The sequence below is a fragment of the Pleurodeles waltl genome, chromosome 4_2 (genome assembly GCF_031143425.1).
Source record: "Pleurodeles waltl isolate 20211129_DDA chromosome 4_2, aPleWal1.hap1.20221129, whole genome shotgun sequence".
Lineage (NCBI taxonomy): Eukaryota > Metazoa > Chordata > Amphibia > Caudata > Salamandridae > Pleurodeles > Pleurodeles waltl.
The window spans coordinates 184844931-184862341 of record NC_090443.1 but is presented as its reverse complement, the minus strand read 5'-3'; the positions used below and the strand labels follow the sequence as shown (position 1 = coordinate 184862341).

The following is a 17411-nucleotide window of genomic DNA, read 5'->3' as shown; positions in this document are numbered from 1 at the left end:
GTGTAGAATGACTCCAAGATAGCACAGTCTCACGGACCCTGGCACAGCATTAGTACTCATTCTCCTCCCTAGCTCCAAAAGTAGGGAACAACACATAACAACAGAGGCCAATAAAATACTATAACATTGCACACACTGCTCAAAATAATACCTGCGCATATCATAAGAGGTGTATTCAGACAGTATTCATTGGTATCAATCATGATTTTGGATGCTTTTAAAATAATGACATTTTAAAAGATAGCAGTATTGGAATGAGTTAACACTGTTCTTTGGACCTGTTGGTTTGACTAACTAATTGGTACCGAACAAAGGCAAGCAGGAGTTTGACTTGAGGACACTTCAGATTTTACACAAAATAATGGCATTTACAATTAAACGAAACAACATCTCTGAAGTCTGCTATTCAACCTGGGTCTAAAGTTATTTTCACTTTTTATCCTCGACACTATTCCTTTCTATTAACCACATTAAAGAATGACAGGGCTCAAATCACTTTCACTATTAAGCACATAATAAAACTTACGGAGCCCATGTTTAACTCGCAGCAGTAATAGTGCTACAAGAGTTTTCATTTTCCATAGCATGTTGTACACATTAATGTATAGCGTTCGTTTTGTAGTAATACTTAGTACAGTCTGAACACATAATACACATTTTAAAACACATCTCAAAATGAGACAAATAAATATATAGAGATTGTTAAGTGCGTTCAAGAAAACAAAAGGCAAAACATAAAATACAATTTATCTCTAAACACTACAGTGATTTTGGACAGATTCTGTCTATATATTGTCCCTAGTTAATCTCCAGTATGACATTTGTTTTTAAATTGACTCCAGACTAACATGTGTTATATTTCAGCGGCACATCCAGTCATTAACAATTGCATCTTGAAGTACCATATTTTCAGTACCAAAGCCACTGCTTGATGTTTAAAAAAAAACAGAATTGCAACGGCCCAGTTTTTTTGTAGGAGCTTGCACTTTGTGCTGCTCTCTTCTGGCACTGCTATCTGCCACCATCACTCCGATAGTTGCACCACTCTCTGACCTTCTATGTATTTTAGGCTATTGTTGCGTACAGTGCTTCAATGCACACTAGCTAGGTTTGCACAGAGCTACAGTAATACTAATGTATACTTTGCAGTTTTGCATTTTTTTAAAGAGGCAACATTCCACATGAAGGTAGATTGACCCCAAGTGTGACGGCCAGTGCCTGGTTAGTGTTGTTTTTATTTTACACACTGGCATTTGTATTCCTGCATTTATGATAGGGGAAGGGCGAGGAATTAGCACCTGGGACAGGTGAAGTGTGGGATTAGTGCCACTACCTCAATACCATAGAAGCAGTGCCTTTGTTGGACATCATTCACTATTAGAGATGCTGCTAGAGCAGTTGGAGGTTTTTCGTGGAAAATGCAAAACTGACTTACCACTGCTGAGCAAGTGAAATCATGAATGAAAGCGCTTTGATTAATTTCCAGTGATCTAATGAGTCTTCTGGTGTTAAGCTTAGTAAAATATCTAGTCAAAGTCAGTGCTCCATAGCACAAAGCAAGAACAGCTTCCAGTCCTCTTGTTTTAAACTCATTTAACATCAAGTACAGCCATTTCTGGTGCAGAGACGTTGTACACTAGACATGAAAAACAGAAATATGTAATCTGTTCAACTGACATGAGATCATGTTTAAGTGCATTGCCTATCCAAGGGCCAGTTCTCAGATATGCTCTTGGGCATGCCTTCTTTGAATGTTGGGTTACTGTGACCCTTTTCAATGTTAAAGAACATGCTTTGTGTGGGAAGTTAGATATCCGACCAGGCAGCTACCCACTGAAATGCATTCCCCGCTTCATTTTTTATGTTTTCATCTCCTAAAGGTTAAACACTCTTGTAAGATTAAATCCTTAAAATGTAGCCATTACCTTACGAAAACCAAATAGTACTTTGCAGAATGTGAAATGTACATTTTTGTTTCACACTATGGTAGCGACCTATACACCTAAGCCTTTACTTTTTAAACTCCCTAAAAAAATAGACATCTCCAGAATTCGATGGATAGTGGAAGTGAATTTATGCAAACTTCAACCCCCATTGACAGTGCATTGCTTTTTAATAGCATATTTTGTTGCTATTTAAGGAACATTCACAAACAAGCAACACAGAAAAAATTGCAGTGATAAACAGTCGCCCCCCACCCCCCCTCCCCGCAACTGCCTCTCTCCCAACTCTAGGACGTGGGACCATGATCAATTGAAGGATAAAGTCTTGCAATAGAGCATCGTGCTGAGGAGGGCCAGTTCCAGGTACCTGGTTCTCTGATACAATTTGACCTCCACCATGCCCACCCCAGCAGATGCCTGATAGGAGATGTCGCAGCTCTCAGACCTACTCTACCACAGACCAGTCGCCCCACAGTTTCTCAAACTTCTTTGGGCAGCACTGACCCTTGACATCGCGTTGTTGACAACCTGTCCCAACACTAGGTAGAGTAAGGGCTAGATTAAGGTCAAGGATTTTAAAGTAGGGAAATTAAAGTGTGTTGTTCGAGTCCTAATAATGTACAGTTCCTCCCACTTCCTTCATTGCCCTGCGCTTAATTTGAGCTGGTGGTTGCGGCGGGGCACTCTTTTTGTTTCCTCTCCTGACATTTTCCCAGAGCAATAGAAAGAAAAACATAGGGGAAAGAAGGAGGAAAATAAGGATGGGAATACATCACAAGGAGAGAAAGTAGGACCTGCAAAAGTGAAATAAATGACCAGGGAGTGTCTGGTAGTCAATGAAAGAGGCATGAGGCAGATTTCAGACCATTCAACCTTCGCATTCGGCATGCTGACATGAAATAGTACCAACCTTGGGCTTCTGAGCAGAGCTCCGGGCACCGGCACTCATGTTTTGCAAATTAAGCACTCGATTACCCCTGGTACCAGGGGTAGCTTGGCCAGTGCCTGGGGTGCCAAATGCATGCCATGGATAGCACCTGCTACCCCTGACGGCCCAAATTTGAAGTCCATGCCTAATAGTGGTTTCGATATGAGTTGTTTCTGTCTTAAAATGGATTACTTTGCACTGTGGTAATGCTCAGTGCTTCTTGGTTAAATGCCTTATCAAGCATTCGTACCAAGGTTCTGTCTCTTTCAATAAGGACACATTTTCAATTTTGCATGAGTTTATTTGGAACTCTGTTGTAAAATCTGGCTTCTGCAACTTCAATAAATTTTTCTTGGCCTCATCTGAGAAGATATGATTTTGTCATAGTAAATGCATACACCCAACATTCACATTTGGGCAAAATGTTATTCACACTGTCCAGTTAATAGCATACCTTTTGTACTTTAAATAATTTCCAAGTTCAAAATATATACATCCATCATTTCGTGCTTGGCATGGATTGTGTTGTAAAAGAAACATCATATACAATTAATTTTACTTTAGTTTGTGAACCTGAGGAGCATCATGGTCTTGATATCAAAGTAAGTAAATATCATGCAAGAAGATTTTGTAACCTAATACTTCCCTCCTACGTAGGATGGACAATATGCAAACAGCATGTAAATAGCTGAGTAGCTTCTAATGGGGTTTGGCCAGAGTTTCGGCTTCTGGAGCTCAACCTTGTTGTGCTTCGCAGAGAATCAACGTTAGTGTTTTCTGGGGGCGTTTATAGGTAAGCAGTCAGCCTTATCGTCTCATTCACTTTAGTGCTCACATACATGTTATGGTTTCCTCTGGCAGTGAAAGTAAGTGTTGTTTTCTTACGAATCTGAGATTGAGCAACAACACCTCACATGGGGAACTGGTCCTCTGAGAAAGAGTAGACAGAATTAAGACCACACAAGAAAATATATTTGGTCCAATAACTCAACCTTCGTTTGTTTGGCGTTTCTTAGTCTAAAACACAAAAATAAAAAGATTGTTTTGACTGCCAGCTTTTGTGATACCATAAATGACTAGGAATAACTGATAATTTGTGTTTTTTTCTATTTTAGGGCCCAATGGGTCCCCGTGGTCCTCCTGGCCCTGCCGGCAAACCTGGTGATGATGTAAGTAATAGTGCTATTCATGTAAAAGTTCTAATATCCAAAAATGATTCCAAATGTAAAAGTTGAACAAAGGTACTCAGTCCTAAAATCAGCACCTGGTAAATGATTGTTTATATTTTTAAAATAAAATAAATTGTCCTCATTCATGAATTATACAATTGCTATAGTTGTTAATCTAGCCTGCATAACATTAAAACTATATTTAGTAACTGATAGAAACAGCAACTGTATATTATTATAAATATAGATAACATTGGAAGTAGTGTTATAACCATCTACTTTTTTATTTCTATCAGGGTGAAGCAGGCAAACCAGGAAAAAATGGTGAACGTGGTCCTCCAGGTCCTCAGGTATGGCTTAAGCATATGATCATAAACAGGCAATTGCTGCAGCCAAAACACAGAGGCAAGTGGGTCAATAACTGACTGCACAGGCATTTCTGCAAAGTATGTCGTGCCCAGCATGAATAGAGATATGATATTTGTTTCCATTACTACTTTGTCAGCTAAGTTAATAAGAGAATCACAATAAACATTCACTATTGTCATATGTTTTCTAACTATGTAATTGGGTAAGACCCCCAATGTGATATTACCTCATTTCCCCCACTGTCCTGCAGCAAAATAGTGCAGGAATTTAGTTGTTTATCTTCATAGTAGTTCCCTGCTGAGGAACTCTGCTTTAAACGGTGATGGTTAGGTGTAGTGGTAGCATGTACCGGAAACGTTTCATTAAGATCCATGAGTGCTGACCACCGCACTGTCTTATTAGCTCTTGTGATTCCCCAGGGGAGGGAGCAATGTTAAAAATAGGAGGCTTTTCTCAATCTGCATGCTCCAGGACTCTCTCCAAACTGAATTCCAGATACAGCTTCATAGATCAGTTAGAAAAGTACATTGGACTATTAAGTAATAAAATGGTTTATACTCTAGATCTGCTAGATTCTTGTACAAATTATACACATTGAGGGGTTAAGAATATTTGTCTCTCACAATCATACTATTAGCTGTTTGTTGTATCATTCCAACTTCTTGGGAGTGCTTCATTTGCAATGCATGTAGGACTAACTTACATTTGAAAATGGCATTAATCCCCACACTCGTTATCACATTCAAACCATTATCTCAATCTCCTGCATAAATTCTAAAAACTAAGTAATCTATTTTTCCATGTAGCACTTTATGTGCTATAAGGCCTTTTTATGTATTAGTCAGGACTCAAATGAGCCTGACCTTATGATGGTGGCCAATAACATCAGGATAGCCCGACACTATGATGTCCACCCAAAAGTCTAGCAAGGAAATAAAAGCCACCATCGCAAAGATTTCGCATGGCCATCAAAGGGTCCGGCTGTCCAGATCATATAAAGAAAACCTATTCCCAACCCTGGGCCTTTACACTTCGAGTTCATTGTGGTTGTCTTGCTGCTGCTGCGTTTCTCCCAATGCGGACTAACGACTCACTTTACAATTCGAGCAACCAGCATCCAGCACTATGCAGCTGGGGTTGAGTAGGTTTTATTGGTAAATGTAGAGTCAACGTTTTTTTTCCTTCTAAATTACCCTTTCTCAAATCTGTAAGGAGTTTTTAACTAGAAGAGATATGCCAGCGGTGGGTGGCCAGATGTTTGCAAATGGAGCTGCAAAATATATATGCATTGGCTTTTCGACACCAGAAACTAAAAACATTTTTTGTTTTTTTTTCCACTTTCAGTTTCAAATGTTTGTGGGATGCTTGTTGGGAAATCGTTTATTTTCAGGGTGATATATTCCTCTCCATTGCACTGTTTTATAAATGGAAGTCCACTGATTACAATCAGTTTCATACATTTCACTGGAAAGATAGCATGTTATATTTTGGCTGGTTGATAAGACTTAATAATGCTGTGCTTCTCTGGAACTCCAGGTCTTCCAGAAGTTAAACACCATTTCGGAATTCCCTGCGTTGGATGTTTGTGTTTGCATGTGTTAGCACAAATAAAGCCAAGCTAAATGGCTTTGCCATGTTTGTGTAGATATTGCAGGACAGGTCCAAGTACTAAGGCTCATATGAACAGCAAACGGTAAAAAGAAGCAACTTGAATAATCATGTTTATTGTTATCATGTTAAATATTTCATGAATATCAAATATTGCTGAGTCAGTAGCCTTATAAGTACTTCGTGCATAAATTACTTAAACTGCTGCACTGAATTAGTACATATCACTTTTTTCTTAAATAAAGATTTTCTCTTGCTAGACATCTGTAATGACAATTAATGTGCTGCAAATCACTTGTTCATTATTAAATACAGGTATAGAATAGATGGGTAAGGTCCATTAAAAAGAGTGCATGCTGCAATGGCAAAGGGAATGATCTGAAAATGCTATTTCGAAAAGCATAAGATAAGCAACAATTTGATGAAAACACATAGCACCATATTTGCAGTATTTTTTTTACGCAGATGTGGCATTAAGGTGGCATTTTCCCCATGCCATATTTACAAAGCGGCGCAAAGCATCCATGGTGCCACTTTGTAACCCCTTAGTAGCCCCTTGCGCAAGGCATAATGTATGCAAGGGGGCGTTCTGGCGCTAGGAAGCCTGAAATAATGGCACAGTGAAATTTAAGAGATTTCACTGCACCATTTTTTCTGTCATTTTTAACTCCTGCTCAGAGCAGCCGTTTAAATGGCGCACTCATTTAAATGAAACTGATTCTTTGCACTTTGCTACACTAGCCTCAAAATTTGTGACGCTAATGTAGCAAAGCATCACAATAGTGTCATCAATTTCGACGCTATAGTTCTAACTAATATCTTAAAAATGGCCCAACCATGATGTCGTTAGGTGGTGTTAGAGGGCTCTGAAAAAGTGGTGCATCAGAGCTGATGCGCCACTTTTTCATAAATCTGGGCCATAATGTTTATTAGAATTGTGCAAATGAAATTGGAAACATACCACTTCGACAATCATTTCCCCTACTAGGGTCTCATACACATATTGTGGACATTTTTCAGATATATGGTAAAGGTTTAGATCTGTGCTTTTAAATTAATTGGGCCTACACAACTGTTTTATCAGATATAAGAACATTGGAATAGTGGGAGCTCCATTGAAGACAATGGAGTAGCTCCAGGCTTCTAATGGCTGGTAGTAGTAGCCTGGAGCTTCAACATTCCAATGTTTTTCACACAGCAACAGCTGTGAACAAAAGTCTCACAGAGTAATCCCTCAGGAATCTATGAGGCCTTTGTTTTATTTATTAGAACACTCTGCCCTCTAGTGGCGGAATGTTCTAATAGCCTTCTAGCCTTTCTTAACTAAGCTATATCGGTCATTAAAGTCCTGCTCCCTTGTTAAAGGCCCTCACCTTTGGCTCGGGCCTTTAAAACTGCAGCAGGCCTTTAATGGCCGATGTGGCCCACTACGGAGGGCTATAAGGCTATAGTAGATGCATCAAACTAAAGAAGAAATCAACAGTAGTTTACTACTCTGATTCACATTCAATGATAACCAGAACAATGGCATTTACAACTAAATCAAATGTAAAGATAGCTGCTCTTTTTACCGAACAATGTAGTCACAGTGATTGACATGGACATCAGTCATACTTTCAGTTCAGCAAAACAGGCATGGTGTGCGAGAAGAGATCAACAAGTGAAATGATTTATCATACAAAAAAGCAGATTCCTCAATATCTAAGATACTAGCAGGGTTTGAGAATGTATTATTATTGCAGTTAAAAAGTTACTGGAAATGTTAAGGTATTTTGTGCTTCCACTAAACAAAATCATTTTTTATTTGGTTCAAAAAATGTTTAGGGTGCTCGTGGCTTCCCTGGAACTCCAGGTCTTCCAGGAGTTAAAGGACACAGAGTAAGTCTACACTGTTTCAAATTAACACAGCACATTTTGTTCTATTTGTCATAGCCTGGGTCACAAGCTTGAAGTTTAAATTAACCCTTGTTCTTTTGAATGTATTTCTGTTCAGGGTTACCCTGGTCTGGATGGTGCCAAAGGAGAAGCTGGTGCTGCAGGTGCAAAGGTATTAGTTACACAATTTCTTAAATGTTTATAATTTAGGAGGAAGCTGTGGACATTTGCATTAATCGATTTACATCAAGTATGGCAAGACTGCAGACTATCTCTCTTGTTGCACTTTCCATCATCACCTGGGCCATATGCTGTGTAGTGTGCAGTTGGATAGACCTGTTAACATAGTGTCAGATCTGGTTTAGGTGGCCACAGGGAAATGAAAGGTATTGCGCTCCAGATGTGATAAATGGTGTCTTTTAACACTTTTGTCCTAGGCCTGCCACACTGTTGGATCCCAACTCAGCTTAACAAGTGTTCCCCTTCAGCACTTGTCTCTGGAGTAAATAAGGCAGAGCAGTTGAAGTATTAGGCAAGCAGCTGATAAGGCTTAGCATGAAAAATGCGGTGAAATACTCCAGTACCACTTCATACCTGAATATTCAGACAGTGCTTAACATATGATTAAAACTACTTTAATACATAGAATGAATACCTCTCATACAATAAACTCTCTTGCTTTTTCCACGCCATATATCCAACCCTAAATGTTGTTGAAGCCACCAAGCTCTGGAGTTGTCCTAAATGGAACCTCCGGCCAATGCTATTCTATTAAGATGTTTGAGATCAGTGTAGCACAGTCTGGCTTCGCAAACAAGTAACACAGGCTCACAACTTGTTGTCCTTTTACTTCAATGAGATCATCACTCTGTATACAAGCAGGTTCCAACTGTGAAACGCTAGTATACAATCTTAACTCGTCACTCCCTACAGTGCATGCAGCCGCCAGTAAGTCCATCAGTGACACTACCACATTTCATACAAAAATGTTTACCTTACTGAAATGTGTGCTACAGTTCAAAGCTGCATTTTTTTTAATGAGAATTCGATGCACATCAAGGATAAGTGACTCCCAGAAACCTTCCCAAATTGACCGGATGGGAACCCCCCAAAAGCCTGATAAGCCTAACTGTCATAAAAGGGTCAAGAGGACAATGTGAGGAACCTAGGGGCACGGTTCTGAGGGAGTCTACCAGCGCTACAGCTGTTCCCTGTACCCTACAGGTGGTTCCAAGTGCCCAGCCACTGGAATCCACCGTTCTAGGTACAATTCCTTAAAAGCCTTATATACCCTTATTACTTTTTTAAACACAATTTAATTGATTTTCAGCCTTTTGTGAAATTGTAATACAGACATTTCACACTGTGGGTGATACAAAGGTACTAACCAACTCTTCATACCATCATATATGATAACAACAGTAACAGGTTTACAATCTCATAACGAGGAATGATAATTGTAAATGGAAACACAACACCACAATGGCATTAGCAATCATCGTCTGTCAAACCTTTTAATCAGCACAAATCAAAAACAATTGAAACAACCTCCCCACCCTCCGTTAAACTTGACACCTCCCCTATAAGTTATCTCTTAGTGTAACATGTAAACATGGATCTTAATGGTGTATAGTAATATCTCTGAGGTTCTTGAGGTCCTGGAATTTTGTGGTGTGCAAGTCATGATAGTATCGTGGAGCATGTGTAATTGCGCTTCTGGGAGCTCTCATCCGAGTGCCCAAAGTGGTATGGCATGAACGGGACCATATGAGTGCATAAACCTTATCCTCTCCGCTAACCCCCTCCTTTCCACCTCCTCTCTTCGCTGTGTTATAATAGGCGCTGTTGCAGACTTCCACCACCTGGTCAAAAGCTGTTTAGCCAATAGTAATGATAAATCCACAAAGCATGCCATCACTTTTGTGCCCTTGGGCTGGGGATCAGCCCCAATATGCAAATTTCAAAGGTTTGCCAGGTTTCCCTCCCAGTCAGTTCAATCAGTGTTGTCTGGATCAGTATCAAGTAGAAGGATAAAGCAGGGCAGGACCACAACATATGTGTTAGGGCAGCACTAGCAGCATGACACTGAGGACACACCGAGGACACCACAGGATACATTACATTAAGCCTATGTGGTGTGAGGTACGCTCTATGCAATATTGAATATTGAATATATTTAAACCAGGAGTTGCAAGATCATTTTTTATGGTATTCGAGTAGGAAAGGCCAAGCTCCCAACCCAGGCCTTTCTCCCATTTAGTTTGCAGGGGTTTTATTGATATCAGTAAATGCTCCTGAAGCCCTCTGTACAGCCAACCAATCAGGTGTCTACCATGGCCCATAGTATTTATCGCTTGTACAAACTCATGTGTGGGGGAGTTCCATACCGCCTGGGTCCCAGTATTCTTTAATATTCATGTGATACTAGGATGCCTTAAAAACAAAGAATCTGAAATGTTGCGAACATTGGTAAAATCTGTGTGACTCAAAAGAGTGGTGTCACCAAATAAATCTCCAACAATTGTGACCCCCACCCCGCTCCCAGGAGCGCAACCTGCGATTCAACAGTACTCGAGCGGTCGTGGGTAAGCCCAGTAGGGGTAGATTGGGAGTGTATGGTGTTGTTGTTGCAGTGTATCGCAAGGCCAGTTTCCAGTATGCAAAAGCTACAGGCAGCAGTAAAGGAACCCTATAGGGGGTGGGAGACCTGGGGCAGATCAGGCTGTAAAGGTTGCCCTGGCTTACCACAGTCTGTGTGTAGCCTATCTCTTGCAGGTTCTGCCCTGCCAGTCAGTAAGAGAGCCACTGCAACTGGCCAGCTAAGCAGGAGGCTTTAAAATCAGGGGCCCCTATGCCATCCCATAACAATTCCCACAGGTTCCCTCTATTAAGCTTCCTCTGATTTTCTTGCAAACTGCACTCATACAGACAAGGTGCAGCACAGCTTATGCTTTCCACAGCCAACCCAGCATAGCTGCTATTCTTCCCCTTGTGTAGGGTCCAATCTTAGCCCACCTTGAGCAAAGGAGGGAAACCAGTATTGGAGTGCTGTCTCCGGAACTCAAGTTGATCTGCTACAGTGTTTGCAGCCCCATCTTTAGTTGATAAAAGTCACTGGAATTACTTACAGGTCAAGGTGTCCAGAACTTATAGTCATAGATGATAAATCAGCTCACTTGCACTGTTCAAATTAGGGGGACCCCTGATCGGCTCATGCCAGTGTCTTTGAAGCAGAACCCTCTTCTGAACTGATTCCCTCCAGCCCGGTGAGGATGGTTATTGGACTTAGATAGAAGGCAACATCTCTGGCAGATCAGTCAGTAAAGGAGGGCTGCTGACTCAGAGTGTTTGGGAGGGGGAGCAAACCTGAAAAAGGATATGCCCCGACATCCCCACTCACAGGATATAGGATCTATACAACAAGATAATCTGCAGGGGGGCTGGAGGAATGCACAGATGGCAGGCTCTCACATCACCAGTGACTTGAGAATACTCGCTCAATTCCAGTCACCATTTCAGACAACACACATATGGATCCCATCATATATTCTGTCTAATGTGCACACAGTCTTTACATACAAGACACAACACATGCGCACATACACATGCCATCCACAGATATCCAACACACATAAAGGTGAACATCTCATTTAAGTGAGACTTAAAGTGAAAGTAGTCATTTTCTTAAAAAGTGGTGAACGTTTGGAGCCACCTTGACCTTAGAGCACCACATTGAGTTTCATGACATTTTAACAGAGAGGCTCTCGGTGATTTCACCTGGTAGTTGGGGTTTACTAGGGTGAAAACAAAAAACACAGACTGCATAAGAAGAATGACGCAGGGGAGTAGTCTCTCAGGAGCCACGCAGGGACTTTCTTTCACAGCACCCAGTTATCTGAGCATTCCCATATTATGTTCATCCCTATTTGTTTTGCAGTTTCCACTTATTGCACAAATTGTTCATCCTTTACATCTACAGAAGCACGAAGGATGATGGACACCTAGTAGCTATTGACAAAGGATTGCCATGCTCTTGACTAGACCAATATGTCATCAACAAAAGTATCAGCAGCTCAGTGTTGCTGTGCCCTGCGTACATGAACAATCAGTTCTTCAGCACTTGTTTTATCAATTCAGAGCTCCAACCTGGCATTATATTTTTGTTCCTAGGGTGAAGGTGGTGCTCCCGGTGAGAATGGTGCTCCTGGTCCAATGGTGAGTAATGGACTTGCTGAGATACTATTGAAGAACAAATAAAATAAAATAAAATGACTTTGTTTCTTAATATAAGGTAGCTGAAAATGTATGGTTATATTTTAATTTATTGGAAGAGAAATACATTTCCAAACTATTATACTCAACTCTGACCTGCTTGACTTGGCTCAAATATTTTAATAGTTTTTTTTTGTGGTGTTTTCCTTTATGCATCCTAAGTATAAGGTTTAGAATGAAAACCTCATGAAAGTGCTCAGCTGAAATATGTGTCTTTTTTCTTTTTCAGGGTCCCCGTGGTCTTCCTGGAGAGAGAGGTCGCCCTGGGCCCTCTGGTGCTGCTGTGAGTATATCTTTGACGACCCTACTATCTTCCCCCGTGCAAAAACAAGTCTGTTCAACGTATGAAGTTAGACACAGAAACACAGTGCAACAGTGTAAACTGCGGAAAACATGCCACACCTACGAAACCCGGACTGGTCACCAGTGAATCTCTTCTCACATGTACTCTTAAACAGGAAGGTCCTGCTCAGTTTTTGCAGCTGTGACAGACCATGCAGGTGGAAGCATTTCAGCGTGGAATGCTGCTGCTTTCATAATTCCCGGAAGAGTCCACAACATTTATGTTGTCAGGTTACCTTGTAATTCTTGTTTTTAGTCACCTCATCTTCCATATCCCATGGCACCTGGTAATCAGTCTGCAGGCCTGAAACAATTCTTTTTAGGCACTTTGCTACTACCACTTTTATAATTAATTACCACTTTGTTAAAAGTCACAGGCCAGCCTATGTTACCGCCTCTGGATACGAAAGGTGCCTGCAGAATCCCTCCATGACCTTCACCGAAGGCATTATCTGAATAGCTGTTAAATGTATTTTAGGCAAGGTTATATTTCCAAATTCTCACCAAGACCTTTGGAAGATGCTGCTGATGCCAACATACTGGTTAGACACGTCAAACTATTTCAGTTTTCACCAGTGCGAAGTTTATAACAGTCATTAAATTAGTTTAATTTGTATCCCAGACATTGATAAAGGTGTCCACCAAACAGCATTTAATGGCTAGACCACCTATTCTTCAAGCTCAGCATCAAGATTGTGGCTGCCCCTTTCACCTTGTAGCCTTTATGCTTCGTTTACAAACAAATCTGAAAACTTTACCTACTGGTTAACTATTTTGCACGGGTGAGAGTTAAAGAGCTTTACAAATTAAAAAGGGTTATCAAGGTTGCTCCCAAAAAGCTGCGACAGCCACAGATCTCCAGTAGCCCTGTTTTTTTTTGGGTGACTTTTCACTTTCATTGTTGCGTACGGCATTATGCATTCATATTATTACGTTCAGTAAAACGTATTTGCATATCTATATTTGCACTTTTTCCTTTTTCTGCACATGAAAAAAACCACATCGAAAAACCCCTTTATTCGTTCCCCGACAGTAGTAAATCGGTGTTCTCAGCCCAGACAGTCGTTGAGTCTTTAAAGGTAGAAATGAGTAGAGAATAAGTTTATGAATAACCATAGGAGTCGGCGGACATTTTCAAATTTCCCTTGTTATCGCCACTGTGAAATGGCTTTGAGATTCCAACGCTGTGTTCCCCGTTTCTCTTAGGTATTTAAGCCCATATTTATGGTGGCCTAGGGCCACTCCAACGCCACATTAGCGTCATTGTTTTTACGCTAATGTGGCGTTGGAAGGGCAAAAGTGCCGAGCTACATTTACAAAGTGGCACAATGCTTGGATCCCAATGTGTTCAATCTGCAAAGCATCAGACTAGCGTAAAAAATAATGACGCTAGTCCCCCTGACTACTGCCATGGTGCGCCGTATTTTAAATACACGACACACATGGTGGCATTAGGGGGGCACTAAGGGACAAAAGAAAAGTGGTACTGCACTAGGTGCAGCACCACTTTTCATAAGTCTGGGCCTTAGATTGTCATGTTAACCACGGATTATTAGTGGGCTGTAGTTTTCCGACCTCTGCGCAGCTCCCTATTGGTGATGGGGTCGGAATTCCAAGTTGTCAGGTATTTATCATGCCAGTAATTACCGTGTGCAATAAAGGATGACTCTTCGTTACATTTCATAGGTCAAACCTGCTGGAATTTAAAAGGAGAAAAGTGCAGGATATTTTATGTAAGAAGACGAGTTGGGTGTAATAAGCAACACAATATAAACTTTAGTCCCTAAAAACTAAAATAGCTATTACACTGATTCTTTCTGAACACCTCGGTGTTTTTATAGGACAATACATTTTTCGCACCCATCGCAAGCCAGGACCTGAGTGTTTGGATTGCCTAGCTCATTGCTGCAGACATAGCTTTTTTCCAGTTAACTTTTGGGTGTTTGTATTGGCCAATTCACTGTCAGTAGTGTGGATTGTCTATTAATCCATTTGACTACCTAAAGTGTCTTGTTAGCTATAGAGTGGTTATATTGTCCTGCTACGAAAGACTCTTTGAATTTCCAGTCAAGCGCTATTCTCTTACATTATTTTCACAAGCGAGGCATTTCAATAAGTATCACTTGAACCCTTCGGTGCTAAAATCTTCCTAATTGTGTGATGACCGAGATATTGTTATGGGTTGCTTTGTATATTGTATAAGTGCCGCCCATTACCTCATGACTCAGTTATCTCTGTTTTTGCTACTTAATTTTCAAATCTAATCCTCCAAGAAATTCAAGTACTTATTTGAACCCGACAATACAGCAATATCGACCCACCTTAGAAGCTCGTGGTTAGGGATTTGCCAATCACGTGGTGCGGGCTAAGAATGTTATTGTAAGATGATCTCTCTTGGACCGCCCCCTACACACGGCGACATTTCCTGCAGTGCTTTGCACAGCAATGTGCTAGATGCTTTGTGTCTGGGCCTGCATCCAACATTCCTGGACTGCTCTCTATGATTTCTGGCTGTCGTGTTAACCTAGTTACTGTACCATAAAATTGCCCTCATTCTGCAAGCACAGTCTAAGCCATTTAAGCTACTGTGTGAAAGGCAAGTGTTTAGAGAGGCTTAGCACGCTATATTTCAGACTAGATCTGAGACTAGATCTTGCTCTCTGTTAGGGAAAAAGCTAGACAAAAGAGTGTATTAAGAGTATGAACGCCTGTGAAACCTTCGAGAGACACATATTTGTTAATTCTTATGTATTCAGAGCATTCCCCTTCGCTTGTCTCCTTAAGGCGACAGCACAATAATCGAGCTCACAAGTTCCAAACACCTCGACCACTTATATTAACAGTTATAAAATGTTTATGCTAAAACTTCCGTTTTTATTGTATTTATATAGCGCTTACTACCCACTACGAGTCGCTTGTAGTCTCAGACACAATATATTCACTATGTTTCAAAAGGAGTTGAAAAAGCCTTCTTTTTCTACAGGGAGCTCGTGGCAATGATGGCCTTCCTGGTCCTGCTGGCCCGCCTGTAAGTATAATCCATAGTTGATGTTTCTGTGATAACACCCCAGACCGTTTATGTCGAAAGAAGTATATATTTATGTTTTTGATGTATTTATTATTACGTTCGGTTCGGTATATTTCAAACTACACAAACTACAAGAATCAATTAACAATCCGGTAATAAAAAGTAACTAGAGACAAAGTCCCGTTTAGTCACTTATATTCTAAATTTGAAGTTCCTGTGATAAGAAATCCAAGTGAGCACTCTATGGTATAAACAGAGGTGCCTGTGAATTCACTCCCTGTTTACGACCTGTGTAGTGCTCGAGAACAATGCTTTAGCGCCCGCTTAGACTGTCTGCTTCTTCCATTATTGTTATATGACGATCGGTCTCTAACTCGACTCTGTTTCTCCCTCTCCAGGGACCCGTCGGCCCTGCTGGCGCTCCTGGTTTCCCCGGTGCTCCAGGCTCTAAGGTATGTGCAAAGTGCGCTGGTGCCCCTCCTAAACCACTGCTGGCAGGAAAGATTATGCTGGAAATTCACAGTCATGCACCTCAGGCTCTTAACCTTGTGAAAGCAACACTGTCTTGGTGCCTCCTTTCCCCATAGATCTCCCCCTTTCATCTCTACTCAGCTGCTCAGAACAAGTGAACAAACTAAGGGGCATATTTACAAGAAAATGGTGCATCATCTCTGATGTGTCACTTACTACGCCCCACTAACGTCATCATGGTAACACTGTATTTACTCTACAGCGCACCATGGCTCACGTCAGCACTATAGCGTCATACTTTATGAATCTATTGTGGTGCTTTGCTGTATTAACACGATAAATTATGGAACTAGTCCAGCAAAGCACAGGGAGGGCCATAGCTGTGACGCAGGCGTTAAAAAATGACGGAAAAAATGTCACAGTGAAAGAATGCCCCCTTCGCATACATTATATCTGGCGCAGGTATAATGTGGAGCAAGTGTCTACAAAGTGGCGCAATGCATGCATTGTGCCACTTTGCAAATATGGCGCACAATGGGGACCTCCTTTAATGCCTCCTTAGCGTAAATAAAATGATGCTAGGGCAGTGCAAGGGGGTGCAAGGGGCTTGTAAATATGCCCCTAAGTCTTTCAGCGTAACCTTCTGGAAGAGAAGCAAGCCTTTTGTATGAAGGCCAGCAGTGTTCCATACAAGTTGCTCATTGTTTGTAACTCTTTCTACAGAGATTTGCATACAGGTTTCAGACAGCTCGCTTTTCTCTCAGTAGAGCTTATATTGGGGACAAATAGAAGAATAATTGAATAGTCTCAAGTAGGACATATAGGTACTCACTGCAAACTTCTAGGACGCTGCATATATATGTGTGGCGTGAGGAACAACAAGTATGTGTGGTATATTATCAGGGAGGTGAAAAGGAGCTCTCAGTTGATGGTTTCATATGATTGACCTTAGCAGTACCGTGCTAGTTTGGCCTGTGGTGGACATCCAAAAAGAGAAACTGGAAGCATAAAGAAAGTCTGTTGACAGATTGGAGAATATGGTGCTATAATTAATTCCATAATTATCGCCACCAAAACAACTCTCAGTCCTGTTATTGGCATGCTGTGTGAGTTCCCGCACCTTAAACTAAAGGATGAAAAACATATCCGCTTTATGGCTAAGTGACCATTTGCATCCACTGGAGGGGCTCGAGGTTACCTCTGTGGTCAAAGGTTTGAATCAGAACACCTCCACGGACCATTTCATTCTTCTGACAATGGTACAATCAGCATTAGTGACATAGCTAACAACAAACGTTATCCGCACCAAGAAATAACTTTGGCAATCAGTGGCTTCATAACAGAATACTCTTATGTTATGTACGAGGTGAGATAAATTGAGTCTTCATTTAGTCAATGACTACCTG

General features: G+C 41.0%; 1 protein-coding gene across 2 annotated transcripts in view; it reads left to right on the top strand.

Moving 5' to 3' along the window:
- Nucleotides 1–17411, top strand: part of COL2A1 (collagen type II alpha 1 chain) — a 110740-nt gene that overhangs the window by 19936 nt on the left and 73393 nt on the right. For both annotated transcript variants that reach the window (XM_069231048.1, XM_069231047.1), the window contains 8 exons: nt 3987–4040; nt 4337–4390; nt 7842–7895; nt 8011–8064; nt 12063–12107; nt 12394–12447; nt 15490–15534; nt 15933–15986. In XM_069231048.1, coding sequence (XP_069087149.1) covers nt 3987–4040; nt 4337–4390; nt 7842–7895; nt 8011–8064; nt 12063–12107; nt 12394–12447; nt 15490–15534; nt 15933–15986 — 414 coding nt within the window. The remainder of the gene's footprint in view (nt 1–3986; nt 4041–4336; nt 4391–7841; nt 7896–8010; nt 8065–12062; nt 12108–12393; nt 12448–15489; nt 15535–15932; nt 15987–17411) is intronic.